Source organism: Bos indicus, chromosome 4, assembly GCF_029378745.1.
Source record: "Bos indicus isolate NIAB-ARS_2022 breed Sahiwal x Tharparkar chromosome 4, NIAB-ARS_B.indTharparkar_mat_pri_1.0, whole genome shotgun sequence".
Classification (NCBI taxonomy): domain Eukaryota; kingdom Metazoa; phylum Chordata; class Mammalia; order Artiodactyla; family Bovidae; genus Bos; species Bos indicus.
In genome coordinates, this window is record NC_091763.1 from 27,535,820 (window position 1) to 27,553,354 (window position 17,535).

A 17,535-nucleotide genomic window follows, 5' to 3' on the forward strand; every position below is an offset into this window, starting at 1 on the left:
TGAGAAAATAGCTTGTGATGGATTTAGGGATTGTATTCATCTATTAAAAACCTTCTCTGTAAGGTTTTGAAACTTTTAGCCTTCGTTTTATTTCAGATGTATTTTCCCCAAATTAATTCATATCTCACTATTCTGCTCAGTTTGATTATGTTCATACTGTTTCTTAGGATAAGAAGTTAAGATTTCAGTTGTTTATGTTGTGAGGGACTTGGTAAAACAGACTTCTGGAAAATTCCTGGCTTTCTTTGCTGTATCATATATTACAGATGCACAAAGAAAAGTCACTCAAGGAACTGAAGATCTGAGTGAATTCGGTAATATTCTGATAGGACGGCATAGGTAATGAAGCTACCTAAAAACTTGCTTGTTAATGACAGTAAAACAATTAATGGCATTAGTTGCTTGTCTTCAGATTTCAATAATATACAAAAAAAAAAGGGTAAAATGTAAAGTAAATAGTAGTAAGTTCCAAAAGCTCATAACATTTCGATTTTGGTCATTGATGACTATGAAGCCTAAAGAAATTGCACACTCTCATGTCTTTCTCTTCTCGCAAGTTGCAACAGGAACTTCTAGCCATAAAACAGCAGCAAGAACTGCTAGAAAAGGAGCAGAAACTGGAGCAGCAGAGGCAAGAACAGGAAGTAGAGAGGCATCGCAGAGAACAGCAGCTTCCTCCTCTCAGAGGCAAAGATAGAGGACGAGAAAGTAAGAGGCACCAGGGTAAAAGATGGATCTCTTCCCTCATCTTTAGCTGACTGTCATTCAGAAAGGAGCCTGATAAAGAGTGGAATTAAACTTGTCAAAATTGTCTGTGTTTAAGTAAAAGAATAAATTATGGGCCCAAATGTAAAGCTTTGACATTCACATGTCAGCTGTCTGCATTCAGTCTACAGGCATGTTTGGAAGTAAACTTAACCTTGTTTGGCAAAGATGATAATATCTTTTATTTTGTACCTTAAAAATAACGTTATGCTAAAGCAATATGGCTATGCCATTGTGTTTCATAATAAACTTACTTCCACATTACTCCACCTTCTTCCCATTCAAGTAGTGATTGCTCTTTAATAAGTCAAGCCTTGTCTCATTTAACTTTTTAAGTACCCAGACTTTGGAAAGATTTAAAGTAGAACTTGTGTTAAAAAAAAAAAAAAAACTATCCACAAGAGGGAGACAGATCCAAATAATTCCCCTGCATGAGGTCAGTTCAAAATCAGGTCGTAGCAAGGTTTAAAATGTGATGACTTGAACTGAAATTGTCAGCATTATTTATTTGTTTAATGCTCAAAAGTTTTTTTTCTTTAAAGTTAGTTTTTGAAAACTGGAAATTCAGAAGAGCTCATTTTAATGTGTTTAATCACTTATATCGTCCCCCAAGATTCCTGACTTTTAAAAAACAGTGCTTTGTTCCTCAGCAGTATTTTTTAAAGCTAGGAAAAAACTACTATTAATTCTGGGAATCCCCGTTCTGTAAAAGCAATTAAATCATCGGAGGTCTTTTGAAAATTGGCAGTTGAAGCAGTAGTTATGAAACATTACTATGTCATTTTCTAAAGCCTGTTTAGACTCTCGTTTTTTCTTTTAATAGGAAAACTCATATGCTGTGACCAGTAATATTCCAGAGGCAGGAAAGGACAGAACCCCAAATCACCATCTGTTTCTGTGTGTGTGTGTTTCAGGGGCAGTGGCAAGTACAGAAGTAAAGCAGAAGCTTCAAGAATTCCTGTTGAGTAAATCAGCAACAAAAGACACTCCAACTAATGGAAAAAATCATTCCGTGAGCCGCCATCCCAAGCTCTGGTACACGTATGTTCAGCGTTTGGCTTTCTTCATCCCCAGGGGTAAAGATCACAGGTTCTCAATTCAGCCGACCTGGGCACAGATCCCTGGCCTGCCAAGTTCTGAGCTATATGGCCAAGGGCAAGTTCCTTGAATTCTCTAATGCTTGGAATATTTCTCCGTAAAAAAGAGGATTTCTGGAAAGGTCCTGTAAAATAATGTGGTAAAGTGTGTAACAGAGATTAGCTCTTAAATAAGTGTTAGCAAGTACCACCTTGAGGGCTAGAAAGTATTATGCATGTTCTTTGCCAAATGAATAACTGATAAATGTAAGGTGGGGCATAGAAATTAATTCATATTTTGCATTTTTCTATTCTCAGATGGTACATCTGATATCTTTACAATAATTTCTTAAGATTTGGCTGGTTGAGATTTTATTTTACTTGGCTTGATATAAGATGGAGATCTGAGTTATTTTTTAAAAGTCCAGAAGATTTTTGACATAATTAAAAAAAATAATAAAAAGGAAGACATATGAAGGAAGAGAAGGGAAGACAAGAAAAGTAGCTGACTGATACATCTATGTTTTCAGTGATCAGTTTACCCCTGCTACTGCTGCTAAGTCACTTCAGTCATGTCCGACTCTGTGTGACCCCATAGACGGCAGCCCACCAGGCTCCCCCGTCCCTGGGGTTCTCCAGGCAAGAACACTGGAGTGGGTTGCCATTTCCTTCTCCAGTGCATGAAAGTGAAAATTGAAAGGGAAGTCGCTCAGTCGTGTCCGACTCTTCACGACCCCATGGACTGCAGCCTTCCAGGCTCCTGCGTCCATGGGGTTTTCCAGGCGAGATTACTGGAGTGGGGTGACCCTGAAAAATGAGAGTAGATTGGTTTTTAACATATAAATTGATACATTATACACTGTGGTATTACAGTTTTTTATGCAACCATATTTCTCCAAGTCCAGTGCAACACACAGTTCTTTCTGTAAGGTATGAGGGAGGTGGTATTTTTAAAGAATCAGGAGAAAAACTGATGGCAAAGCATATTTCAATATAGACTAATAGATTATACTTTCATCTCTCTCATATCTCTTCCTTGATGGCTCAGATGGTAAAAGTGTCTGCCTACAATGCAGGAGACCAGGGTTTGATCCCTGGGTTGGGAAGATCCCCTGGAGAAGGAAATGGCAGCCCACTTTAGTAGTCTTGCCTGGAAAATCCCATGGATGGAGAAGGCTGGTAGTCTACAATGCATGGGATCTCAAAGAGTCAGACACAACTGAGTGACTTCGCTTTCACCTCTCATATTTATAAAATATGTTTAGGATTTTATACTTACATATTTTTAATTACTCACATCATAAGGATAAGGGAGTATATGCTTGATTATTTGATACTCTGTTATCTTGACATTTCAAGCATGCCAGGAGTTCTGTCTAAAGAGTTATTGTTTTTCTAATTCTGTCTTATAAGTATCTTCCCATTTCTGCATCCGAAAACAAAAAGGTAAATAAGGCAGATTCCAGAATGCTATATAAATAATTTTTAATAATTTACAGAATTTTTATCATGCACGTCGATTGACTTGAAAAACCAATCTCTGAAGAAAATTTCCACATGTTCAATCAACATCAAAAATATTGAAAAACAAATTTTGTTGTATATATATATACATATATACAACAAGTTACATATATAATTTATAACTAATTCATATCCCTTCTAAGTTAAAGCCTCTTTTAAGAAAAGATACTTCCTTTTTTTAAAAGTGGGAAGCAGCTACATGCAAACAACTTGTCAGCTGAAAATTCTTTAGCTGTTCCCTTGGGTATATTTGATATGGCTCTCCAGTGTTACTTAGCAATCTTTTTTTTTTTTTTTGTACTGAACAGTAGGATCCAACTCCTGGATAGCTAGCCATAAGTCATTAATTTGTGAAATCTGAAGTTAATACTTTTTTTTGTCAATAGTGATCAGATGAAATATCCTCACACTAGTTATCTTGAGACTGTTGATTCAAAGAAATAATACTGGTAGAATCATCATGGTGTTGATACTATGTCCTATCTGATGTTTGCTTCATATATAATGATTATAAATGTTTATATTGGCTAAGTAGTCTATGTTCAGTCCTGAACTATTCTCCAGTGACACAACTTTATCTCTTTCACTTGTATTAATGCCGGAAAGATAACACATTTTGAGAGTTCAATTTCATACAAAGAAGAATGTGTCTTCAGTCTCTACCTTGGAACTGCTGTCAAAGTCAGGAAACCTGGGTCTCTTGGCATAGTACTCTCTCCATGTACTTTCATGGGCTACCTAGCAATTTTTAAAAACTGAAGTCCTTCTCTATGTTTACTTTTACCTGGGTTGTTCTGCATAGTTGACCAAAAAGGATTCAGATGATGACTTTTCCATTAATATGGCTCTTAAGAAAACACACATAATAATCTCAGATACCAAAACTCAAGCTCTTTGTAAATTCTGTCTTTTAATGAAGCAAACTTTTCTATGTGGCCACATGACCAAACACACAGTGGGCATTCTTGGGCATCCTGCATCATTCTATAACATACTGCTAAAGTGAACTTGGTTACGTGAGGCTGTGGTTTGTACACACTAAAAAGGAAGAGCATAAACACAGCTGAGATACGTGTTGCAGCACATGCAACTGATTATTGCTGACTAGTGTGCAGTAAAAACTCCAGGACAAATGGTGAGCCCTCTTTTTCTTTTGTAGGGCTGCCCACCACACGTCATTGGATCAAAGCTCTCCACCCCTGAGTGGAACACCTCCATCCTACAAATACACATTACCTGGAGCACAAGATGCAAAGGATGATTTCCCCCTTCGAAAAACTGGTAAGTCAGTTTCACAAGAAGACTTCACTTGCTCTTCCATAGCATTCCTTGTAGTTTTATTTTGCCATACGTCTAGAGGAATGTCAGAGGATTTGTAATCATAGCTATTAGACTCTCCAACCTCTGCCCTCAGCAGAAGCAAATATGTACGTGTGCGTACACACACACTCCTATTTCTGTTAATACATCAATTCATTCGATATATTATCAAAGTAGTTTTTTGATTAATCACATTTAGATTTTAGACAAATTATTTTCTTATTAGCAATGATGAGGAGAATTAAATAAAATAGAAGCTTGATTTCTCAGAAAATGTAAATCTCCATTAATGAGGACCTCTGTAGTTTCCTCCATTATCTGGATTTTTATTGAGCCTTACTCATTTACCAGAAAAATGGAAATAATATTCTTCTTTTTCCGCACACTTTTAAAAACCTTAAATTGTAATTGTTTACTAAAACAGACAAGGCCACGGCTTACCTTCTGAGTAAGTGTCTTGCCGAACGTCTCACAGATTGTAGAAGTCATCGTGAAGCTTTGTAGCTAATAATCTCATGTGATTGTATTAAAATTTGCTTAGGGAAACTGGGATGATGAGTCTGGAATAAATTTGGAATTTAGTCATCAACTCTATGGCTTTAGGGTCTGTATTTGTTTTCCCGTATTGCTTTTTCACCCTCTGACATGTGCATATCTAATGTGTTATATGCTCTGTTCCTCTATAATAAATGTATTTAAACTTTAGCTAGGCATAAGCATAAATAGCATTTGTATATGTGATGTTATAAAGCTTATGATATTTTCTAAATATAGTTCTTTAGAGAAAGTTTTAAATTAAAAAATTTAACCAAAACTGATGTGAAAGATATTCAAAGCAGATAGTTTGGTTCATTGTATTTTACTCAGATCTACTTGAATAAGTGTAGGTTTGTGTAATTTGTATATAAAATCTACAGAAAAAAATGATTTTTAATAATTATATTCATTTTCCCAATTAATTTTGAATAATTGAAATGAAAATAGATTGTAAAAACACATGTTGAAGCTGTTTTCTGTCATATAGTTTACTTCCAACATAATGAATATCTAAAAATAAAATCAGTCATTAGTAAGAATTTGCTCTTATCATCTAGCCCATATTGTACCAGGCACTGGGGAAGGATGGCCAAGTATTGCAAAGCATTTCGTGCCTTTTTATTTTAATAGACCAAAGGATTTTGTGCTTCTACTGTAAGATACTAGATAGAGTAAAATACTTCAATAAAAGGAAATACAAAGGAAAGAATGTTTTATGTAATGCATGAGAATTTCACACTGTTATCTACCAATCAGATCACTTTTCATATAAATAAACTTCTCTGGGATAAAAGGAATAAAGCAAATAGTGAGCCTCCACATATTTCTAAAACATGGCATATAGTTTATGAAAATTGATCCATAAAGGACATGGGTTTTAGAATGTGGGGACTTTGATCTGCAGCCTTGACATTTAGTTGCACCAATGGCATGTGTAGGAACTATTGACAGAGATTATGTGAATATTGCCCCAGGTCTCAGGGCAGTGACTGGCATTCAAGAGCCTGAGGAGTCACTAAAGGGAAAGAAAACACAGTCCCCTTATGGCAGGAGGTTACTGATGAGTGATACAGTTACATTCAGGGGGAAAGACGTCTACCCCGCTGTGCACATAGCCTTTGAATTTATTCTTACCACTGGGAGATTGAAAACTGACTGCAGAACTGACACTGACTTTGAAAAGTAGTGGCATTTGGAGTCAGTAAGCATCCAGAAAGCACATTTGATCTTTGTCAATACTTAAAGACGAGTACTAAAAACCCATTCTTTGTGTCCCACTGTTCCCATGAGAACAATTTAGGATTTTTCCTCTGAAGATTGAGTAGGAATTTATTCTTGTAGAATTTCTCAACCCACAACAAAATTCAAAGAGAAATCCTGCTTATAAGTTACAAAATGTTATTCCACTCATCTTCTGTATCTCTTTATGTGATATCTAATAATAGTGGAAAGTTATAGCCCCTGTCTTTTCTAGTGATGTATTTTCTGTATTTGCCCAGTATTTTAAGTTTTTTCCCTTTATATCGAATATCTGTTATTTACAAAGTGTCAGGGCTGCTGACCTGCAAAACCAAACATTTCCAGCATTATATCAATAAAGTTCTTGAAAAGACATTAATACTTTTACATCTCTATAGGAGTTTCAAAGTATTCCTTAGTTCAATTCCCATTGTCTGAGAAAAGTATAATATAATTAAATACAGATGTTTTCTACACATTCTCTAAAATACTTAGAGATACCATTCATTAATTACAAATAGGCAGAAGTCTTCCAACTTTTTTAAGTATAATCTTTTGGTGTATTTCCAGTTCACTGTGAGAAAGTTTAGGTGTATATTTGCACTAAATAGAAAAGCACTGAAGTACCGTAAAGTAATAGTTTTTACTTCAGCATTTGTCCTATTTTAATGACTCAACAGTTATTACAAAAAAGTAAGCAATAAAATACCATAATTAAACATATGTGATGATTGAGGAAACTGGGATAATTTTCACATAAAGCTACATCATACTAAATGAAATCTGGAGAAGTGGCATTTGATCATATAATATAAATACCAGGACAGCTGTAATAGTCTCACTTTTCTGTGGATGCCTGGTTATCAGTCTCTGAGGTCTACTTGATTTAAAAGAAGTTGGTAAGAAGATTCTGTCTTTTTGATCTGCATATAATACTAAATGCTTTCATTTTCTTTTTAACCTATGTTGGTGCTGAGTTGCTAGTATACACTAGCAAGATTTAAGGAACTAAAGCTGGAACCAGAGTAAGGAAAGTCCTAATGACCTTAAAATGAATCAAGTGGCCCCAGGGGTGTTCCCAAAGCAGTGAGCTAAATTCAGAACCTCTCCTGACCTCTCAGGACTCAGCCAGACAGGGGGAGCCTAGGAACAGTCAGCTACAGAAGTCTCTTTTGCCTGCAGAAATCTGACCTTTGTCATGCAAAGTGGCCCTTTACTTCCTTCCCCTAAGGAGAATCGTAGTTGCTCATACCTTTCGGGCTTTTGGAAACCTCAGAATTCTGTGAATTGTTAGCTCTACTCAGTTCCTATTTCAGTTTTCTTCCAAATACAAGAATTGAGAGTCTTTAGCTCTTTTCCTAACAATGAATGTCAAAGACTTTCAAATTAAGTTGAGAATAAAGTAATTGTTTTTAATTTTTATGTTTATCGCCCACACTTAAATAAGTGTTCCCTTTTAGAATTACCCTCTGATGGCCTCTGTTCTATAACACAAGAATTTGTTGATTCTGAGATTTGTATTATTTTGCTGAACTTTAGGTTTTTCTGGCTGTAAATTATATCATGTGGTAGTAGGTTTTTTTTTTTTTTTTTGGCCAGTATAATACACTGCTGGACTGATAATAAACTATAAAATAGGGAAAGGAAGCTTCTGGGTCCAGCTACTTCTAAAATAGAACATATTTCCCACAGAGATACTACATATGCAGTGACTTTGAACTGACCTTCAAAACCATTTGAACTGGATTCTTTTCCAATGACTGTGTGCATATGTTTCATAAAATATTATGGTAAAAAATTCTAGAGGTTTTATGCTCCGTTATATTATTGGGGTCTGACCCAGTGAACTTTGCCTTACTTTGAATGTTACAGTCTTTCCATTTAATACTTCTGAACAAAGTGGCTGGCTAGATTTAACCTCTTAAAGAGCACAAGCCATATAAAGCTAAAGCTTGGCTTGGGTAAGGCTGTTCCAGCCCCACTGAAATATTCTTTTTAATGGTGAGCAACAGTAGAATAAGACTCAAAGATGGAAGGGGTCCAAACATAAGTTAAGGTTTTGGAAGGCCAATGTCATTTTCCACACTGAGTAATTGGAAAGAAGGCAGAGATGAGACATACAACTTTATAAATCTCCCTCAGAATAGCAGTTAGAAGTTATGTAGTGGTACCTTGGTGACCTTTTCAAGTTATTATAATCCAGAATTAGTACAAGGAGATTTTTAAACAATGTTTTAAAATCTCTCTTGCTCTGTTTTTCTCTCTTCCTTTTTCTAGTTCTATGTCTTTCTCATAACACACAAACACACGTGCATGTGCACCCATGGACATGCACACACATTTCTGCACAGATTTCACTAAGATAGCACTTATGTTTATACAGATATTCACTCAGAATCTTATTCTAGATTGGCTAAAACCGGGGTATTTTTATATATCTAAGTACTCTAGCTTAGTTCTATTGTAGTGGCGCTTGCTTACAGTGATTGAAATACACTCTTTCTGATCAGTCTTAGAACAGTTCCTCCAGAATTGAGAAGCACTGGGGCTTCCCTGGTGGTGCTAGTGGTAAAGAACCCATCTGCCAGTACCTTAGACTTAAGAGACATGGGTTTGATCTCTGGGTCAGGAAAATCTCCTGGAGGAGGGCATGACAACCCACTCCAGTATTCTTGCCTGGAGAACCCCACGGACAGAGGAGCCCGGCAGTCGGACACAACTGAAGTGACTTAGCACACGTGCACGTGGCACAGTAACACAGGCTTTGAATCCACTCCTGGATTGAAATACAGGTTCTCAAGCTTGGGAAATTTTTAACCTCTTAAGGTCGTCTTTCTGTCATCCGTAAGATAGGAATAATTATTGCTGTTGGTTCATACAGTTATTTTGAGGATTCAATTAAGTAATGCATGTCGTGCACTTAGAATCATACCTAAGATTAAGGAAATGCTTGGATGGAACGTTCTTTACTGCTGTTTCTAGTTGATAAAAGACTGAATTTCATTTATTTTCATCAGTGAAAACTGAATTGCTTATTGTTGTGTAAAGTCTTTTTAAAGACTTGTATTCTGCCACCTTATTGATAAAATGAGAAAACTGAGGAGAAAGAGAGAAAAGTATTCACTGTAAGTGCTCTGCCTCTTGCAATGCTAAATGTCAAGATGGGAATAAAGGTTTTTGTTAACTTTGCACATTATCTGGCATTTGGGATCCTAGTATGGTGTACAAAAATAGCAGTGGACTTGTTTCTTTCCTTCACCGTAGGAAGAGCTCTTATTGATGCTCTGTCCTCACTAGGGTCACACTGAGTTGTAATTTCTGCCATTGACTTCATTTTTAAATCAATAAACTTTTAATTTTTGGAACAGTTTTAGATTTACAGAAAAATTGACCCATACTTTCCCCACTGTCGCGTCGTCTCTGCTCTTGTTAACATCTTGCAAAGTGTGGTATTTTTGGTGCAATTAATGAATGCCTAATGGAGAAAGCAATGGCACCCCACTCCAGTACTCTTGCCTGGAAAATCCCATGGACCGAGGAGCCTGGTGGGCTGTAGTCCATGGGGTCGCTGAGGGTCGGACACGACTGAGTGACTTCACTTTTTCACTTCATCAGTACATTATTGTTAATGTACCCCATAATTTATATTAAGGTTTACTCTTTGTGCTTCCCTGGTGGTTATTTTGACAAATGCAAAATGTCATAACATGTACCCACTATTACAATATAATGCAAACTTGTTTCACTACCCTAAAAATCCTCTGTTCTCCATTTATTTACCCCTCCATCCTCCAACCCCCAATAACCACTTATAGTTTCACTGTCTCCATGGATTTGCCTTCTGTAGAATGTCATATATTTGAAATCATACAGTACGTAGCCATTTCAGACAAACTTCTTTCACTTGGCAATGTGTATTTATGATCCCTCTGTGTTTTCTGGCTTGAAGGCCCTTTTTAGCACTGAATAATAATGCATTATATGGGAGGAGCCACATCTTGTTTAAACATTTACTTGTTGAAAGGTGTTCTGGTTCCTTCCAAGTTTTAGCAATTATGAATCAAGTGGCCCTAAACATTCACATGCAGGTTTTTATGTGGATGTATATTTTCAGCTCAGTTAAATGAAAGCCTAAGCATGCAATAGGTGGATTTTATGGTAAGACTATGTGTAGTTTTGTCAGACACTGTCATTGTATTCTGAAGGGGCTGTACTGTTTTGAATGCTGACCAGCAATGGATCAGATCTACCAGTAGTGGATCAAGAATTTTCCAGCACTTGGTATTTTCAGTTTAGTGTTTTGAATTTTAACCATTCTAATAGGTATATATTGCCAACATCCGCTGGATCATGGAAAAAGCAAGAGAATTCCAGAAAAACATCTATTTCTGCTTTATTGACTATGCCAAAGCCTTTGACTGTGTGGATCACAATAAACTGTGGAAAATTCTGAAAGAGATCGGAATACAAGACCACCTGACCTGCCTCTTGAGAAATCTGTATGCAGGTCAGCAAGCAACAGTTAGAACTGGACATGGAACAACAGACTGGTTCCATATAGGAAAAGGAGTATGTCAAGGCTGTATGTTGTCACCATGCTTATTTAACATATGCAGAGTACATCATGAGAAACACTGGGCTGGAAGACGCACAAGCTGGAATCAAGATTGCCAGGAGAAATATCAATAACCTCAGATATACAGATGACACCACTCTTACGGCAGAAAGTGAAGAGGAGCTAAAGAGCCTCTTGATGAAAGTGAAAGAAGAGAGTGAAAAAGTTGGCTTAAAGCTCAACATTCAGAAAACAAAGATTATGGCATCTGGTCCCATCACTTCATGGGAAATAGATGGGGAAACAGTGGAAACAGTGTCAGAATTTATTTTGGGGGGCTCCAAAATCACTGCAGATGGTGACTGCAGCCATGAAATTAAAAGACGCTTACTCCTTGAAAGGAAAATTATGACCAACCTAGATAGCATATTCAAAAGCAGAGACATTACTTTGCCAACAAAGGTCTGTCCAATCAAGGCTATGGTTTTTCCAGTAGTCGTGTATGGATGTGAGAAAACTGAGCGCTGAAGAATTGATGCTTTTGAACTATGGTGTTGGAGAAGACTCTTGAGGGTCCCTTGGACTGCAAGGAGATCCAACCAGTCCATTCTAAAGGAAATAAGTCCTGGGTATTCTTTGGAAGGAGTGATGCTAAAGCTGAAGCTCCAATACTTTGGCCACCTCATGCGAAGAGTTGACTCATTGAAAAAGACTCTGATGGTGGGAGGGATTGGGGGCAGGAGGAGAAGGGGACGACAGAGGATGAGATGGCTGGATGTCATCACTCACTCGATGGACGTGAGTCTGAGTGAACTCTGGGAGTTGGCGATTTACAGGGAGGCCTGGCATGCTGCAATACATGGGGTCACAAAGAATCGGACACGATGAGCGACTGAACTGAATAGGTATATAATGGTTTTTCATTGTGGTTTTATTTCCTAGTTTTAGTGTGGTGTAATCTTTCTCATCCCTTTACTATTAATCTATGTCTTTCTTTTTTAAATGGTTTTCTGATAGTGTATGGTGGTGGTTTAGTCACTAAGTTGTGTCCAACTCTTCTGACACTATGGACTGTAGCCCGCCCGGCTCCGCTATCCATTGGGATTTTCTAGGCAAAAATACTGGAGTGGGTTGCCCTTTCCTTCTCCAATAGACAGTGTATAGTAGGGTCTTTTTTTTTTTTTCCTTAATCCACTCTGACAGTCTCCTTTAGATCAGTCCCATTTAAAGTGCTTATAGATATAGTTGGATCAATATCTGCCATGTTTATAACTATTCTAATCATTATACTTAATCATTTTTAAAAAAATCTTCCCCTCTATTCTCTGGTTTTAACTGAGCATGGTATATGATTCCATGTTCTCTACTGTCTTAGCATATCAGTTGTACCTCTTTTAAATTTTTTCTTTGATGGTTTCCTTAGAGTTTGAAGTACACATTTGTAGCAAATCTATACCCACTTTCAAATAACACTATACTTGTTCTATGGCTATAGGTACCTTAAAACAGGGTATTCCCAATTCTTCTCTCCCATTTTTTGTAATTTTGCTGTCATTAATTTCACTTTCCCAGGTCACTGAATACATTGTTGGTATTATTATTTTGAATAGTCAGATCAATTAAAAATAGGAAAACTAGAGGCAGGTTCAAAAGGGAAGGAACATATGTCTGGGTACTGTTAGTGACTCAGTCGTGTCCAACTCTTTGTGACTCCGTGGACTGTACCCACCAGGCTCCTCTGTCCATGGAATTCTCCAGGCAAGAATACTGGAGTGGGTAGCCATTTCCTTTTCCAGGGAATCTTCCCTACCCAGCGATGGAGCACAGGTTTCCTGCATTGAAGGCAAATTCTTTACCTTCGGAGCCACCAGAGAAGCCCAAACATAAATATACTATGTCTGATTCATGTTGATGTATGGCAGAAACCAAGACAACATTGTAAAGCAATTATCCTCCAATTAAAAAGAATTTTTTTTAAATGAGAAAAAGAAACTTTTTCTTTTACCTTCATTTATTTTTTCCTTTATATAGCTTTGAGTTTCTGATTTATATCCTTTTCTTTCTTGCTAAAGTACTTTTAATCTTTCTTGCAAGTCGGCTCTACTGCTAACAAATTTCCTTAGTTCTTGTTTGTCTAAAAAAGTTTTTATTTTTCCTTTATATTTAACAGATAATTGCACTGAATGCAGAATTCTTGGTTGCTGAATTTTTTTTCCTTGCAACACTGTAAATGCTTCACTCTCTTCTTGCTTGCATGGTTTCTGACAAGAAATTTGATTCAGTTCTTATTGTTGATCTATAGGCAGGATGCTTTCTAATATCCTCTGGTTTCATGGAAGATGTTCTTTGTTTTTGGTTTTCTACTGTTTGAGTATGATGTGCCCAGGAGTCTGATGTTTGGTATTTATACTGTTTCATGTTCCCTGAGACTCCTAGCTTGAGAGCTTGTCTGTGTATTCCAGCTACTGCTCGAATAGTCTCCTGCTTCTTTCTTTTATGTTATTGGTTTCTCATTATGCATGTGTTATGTCTTTTGCAGTTGTCCCAGACTGGCAACTATTTTCTTCATTCTTTTTTTTTTTCTTTGCCCATCGACTTCGGAAGTTTCTATTGACATGTCTTTAAGGTCATGTATTCTTTCCTCAGTTGTGTCCAATTTCTTCTTGAGCCCATAAAAGGCATTCTTCATTCTATACTTTTGATCTCAGGCATTTATTTCCTTTTGGTACTTTCTTAGTGTTTCTACCTCTTTGCTTACAGTTACTAACATATTCTTACATATTGTCAACATTTTCCATTAGAGCCCTTAACATATTATTCATAGTTATTTTAAGTTCTCTGATAATTCCAAAATCTTTGTAATAACTGAGTCTGGTCTGATGCTTGCCTTATCTCTTCAGACTGTTTTCTCTTCATTTTTAGCATGCTTTCCAACTTTTTGTTGAAAGCTGGACATGATATATTAGAGATTGACTAGTTAAGCTTTCTGTGTGAGATTTTATGTTAATATGGTTGCGTTTCATGTTTGCAGTGGATGTAGGTGCCATGGCTTAGGTTTCTTCTAGTTTCCTTGGTTGCAGTTCGTTTGTTTGTTTGTTTGTTTGTTTTCTTTCTCCATTTTGGGGTTTCCCTAAGAGCTCCTTCATAAATGGAGTGTGTCTTGCCGCTCTCTCATTGGCAATCCACTGTTGTTATACTGGAACCTGTTAATGTGATGATAAGACATTGGAGGCTACCCAGATCAATGGTAAAGCATCTGTCTGCCATTGTAGGAGACGCTGGTTCGATTCCTGGGTTGAGAATATCCCCTGGAGGAGGAAATGGCAACACACTCCAGTATTTCTTCCCAGGAGAATCCCATGGACAGAGGAGCTTGGCTTGCTACAGTTCATGGGGTCACAAAGAGTTGGACATGACTGAGCAGCTACACACAATCACAGCCAAGGCATTGGGGAGGGACAGTGTTCTATAATTTTATAATTAAATCTCAGTTTTTTAGTGGTCTCTGAGTTTGTGGTCTTTGAACTCTAGAGCTGTTTCTTAGCTTTTTAAAAAATCTTCCATGTAAGTGAGATAGGAAAGCTAGAAGAGGCTACAGTTGCCTAATTGCCTTTCTCTAAGGTCAAATAAAGTTCTAGCAAATAGTTTCCCTTGGAGGGCAGGTTTTGTTATGTAGAGTACTCTGGGTATATTTTATATCTGTACTTTTTTACTGGACATATTTCAAATGGCTGCTTTTCTTTCCCCCTTTACCTCTGTTCCCTATCATCACATAGACAAGAGGGGATTCTTCACATGGTTGGGTTCTTGTAAATAAAACCTCTGAATATGTACTCTTCCCTTATGAGACTGGGCCCCTGGGGTTTTTAACTCTCGAGCTAGTCCACACTCAGCCTCCAGTAACTCATCAAAATTAACATCTGAGTGTTCTACCAGTTCCTGGCTCCAGTGGCTTCTCTTCTCCATTAACTGATCTCAGCTATGATTTTTGTTATTTTTCAGTCTCTCTTGATTTTGGAATGGCAGTTTGCTCTGAGACCTCTCAGTTCTCTGATGAATCTAAGAAAATCGCTTTGGTTTTAATCTGCTCAGCTTTCTTCTTGTGGTGAGGATGGCAGTGAAGGTTTCCAAGCTTTTCACATGCTGTAGCTGATACCAAAAGGCAGCCAGCCATTCACTAATTTTTTTAAAAAAAACTTTATTTCAGCATAACTATACTTACAGAAATACACTCATATTGGTTAATAGAACACAATTTAACTTATCCTACACAATTTGAACCAAAAAACTTGGTACATGGTTTGCTTTAAAAAGAAAGAAAAAGGATTTGTAATCTGGTTTATTTTTATCTGTTACAAATGTATATAAAAGATTCTCCATAACTTTTAAATCAGTAAACAATTTTCAAAAAATTTTAAAAACACAACTTTGCAGTTTTTTAAGATGACAGATTCGTATTTAAACAATATAATTTTTACCAATTAATTATAATAAATTTTTTATAAGATTATAAGTCATCAGTGTTTGACTCTCCTTCTCAGTATGGTCATGACTAACAAATCCGTGTACTGAAAATACTGACAAAGAGAATAGACTGAAATAATTTTTAAATCACATTTTGGAAGGAAGGCTATACTTTATGCTAAAGTCTTTGCCCAATGTTTCATTCTATTGTATTTTATTCTGTACCCTCTTCTATATCTTTCTCTTCTCCTTAATAGGAATCAAACACTCCATTGGTTTTTGCTACTTTGAGAATGAATTTGATGAAATACTGTAATGGAACAGAGCATGAGCTACTCTGTGAGCAAGACTTGAGAATGATAAGGACTTTTTCCCCTGTGTTTTTCTTACCTTTCTCTTCATATCAAATGCTAGAGGTTTGATAAGGTAAGAAAAACAAACCAATTTTTGGCCCTCTAAAAATTAGAAAAATCAACTCTTTTTAAAAATAGGATTTAATTTTTTACATAGCAAAATTACATTTTAAAAGGAGCCTTTTTGATAGGTTTGATCCTTTAGATTATGAAAAGTTAGCAATTTCCAGCTACTATATTTCTTTGATATGCACTTTTTCTTCCAGTTTTGTTAAAATGTAACTCACAGCAATGTGTAAATTTGAAGTGTACAGCATAATAATTTTGACTTGTTTGCTCATTTTTTAAACAAACATATTCGAATGGATCTAACAGATAATATTATATAGTTTAACCAGCAATATTTTTTACTTTTACATTTTTTTCCTTAGTGGTGTATAAGGTGATCTGTTACAGATGATAAACTGCTGTAGTATTTACCCAAAAATTAAATGGTGTAGAGTAGTAAGAATCTTTGTAATATAAAAAGAATACAAATTTATAACATGTGATTTTTCACTGAAAAGCATAATAGAAATTAATGTCCCTAAGAATTTTTTATTGAAAAGTTAGATATATGGTTATGTTAAAACAAGAGACAAATAGTTTAAGTTTCACAATTCGATACATGGAAAACTAGTCTCACAGATTGATTGTGCATGTGGTATGTTTGATAACTAGTTGGAGGTAAGACCAAATGTCAATTGAGAATTGTTTGATAATTAATCAGCTTAGTAGGAACTTTGAACATCTAACTAAAATTATTTGCCAGTAGAAACTAGTGTGGTTGCCAGGGGTGGGGGGAACTAGTGTGAAGAAGCTAATATAGCCTAGAAAGACAGAGCTTGGAAAATAACCTCACGGTTTGGAGTTAGAAAGATTTGGCTTAGAATTATAGCGTGGCACTACCAGCTAGAGCTGTGTGACAGCAGGCAAGTTACAGGACTTCTCTGAGCCTCCATTTTTAAAGTGTCAAGAATGGAAAATATTTGGCTTTCAGGATTATGATAAGCAAAAACATATTTCATGAAGGTGCCCAACACAGTGCCTGACATATAACAGAGCCTCTGTGCGTATTGCCCGTTTGAGTTGCTGGGAATAATGGTGTGGCATTGGTAGTAGGAATTATTAGTAGTGGCTGCATACTAAAGAGCCTCTTAATGAAAGGGAAAGAGGAGAGTGAAACAGTTGGCTTATAACTCAACATTCAGAAAACTAAGATCATGAGATCTGGTCCCATCACTTCATGGCAAATAGATGGAGAAACAATGGAAACAGTGACAGACTTTATTATTTTGGGGCTCCAAAATCACTGCAGATGGTGATTGCAGCCATGAAATTAAAAGACACTTACTCCTTGGAAGGAAAGTTATGACCAACCTAGCGAGCATATTCAAAAGCAGAGACGTTACTTTGCCAGCAAAGGTCCGTCTAGTCAAGGCTATGGTTTTTCCAGTAGTCATGTATGGATGTGAGAGTTGGATTATAAAGAAAGCTGAGTGCCGAAGAATTGATGCTTTTGAACTGCGGTGTTGGAGGAGACTCTTGAGAGTCCCTTGGACTGCAAGGAGATCCAACCAGACCATTCTAAAGGAGATCAGTCCTGAATATTCATTGGAAGGACTGATGCTGAAGCTGAAACTCCAATACTTTAGCTACCTGA

The 17,535-nt window shown here is 36.6% G+C and overlaps 1 protein-coding gene across 16 annotated transcripts in view; it reads left to right on the plus strand.

Moving 5' to 3' along the window:
- Positions 1–17,535, plus strand: part of HDAC9 (histone deacetylase 9) — a 1,049,156-nt gene that overhangs the window by 578,227 nt on the left and 453,394 nt on the right. For 9 of the 16 annotated variants that reach the window (XM_070787186.1, XM_070787187.1, XM_070787175.1 and 6 more), the window contains 3 exons: positions 558–723; positions 1,680–1,806; positions 4,525–4,646. In XM_070787186.1, the coding sequence (XP_070643287.1) occupies positions 558–723; positions 1,680–1,806; positions 4,525–4,646 (415 nt within the window). The remainder of the gene's footprint in view (positions 1–557; positions 724–1,679; positions 1,807–4,524; positions 4,647–17,535) is intronic. The other 7 variants (XM_070787178.1, XM_070787190.1, XM_070787193.1 and 4 more) reach the window with 3 other exon arrangements.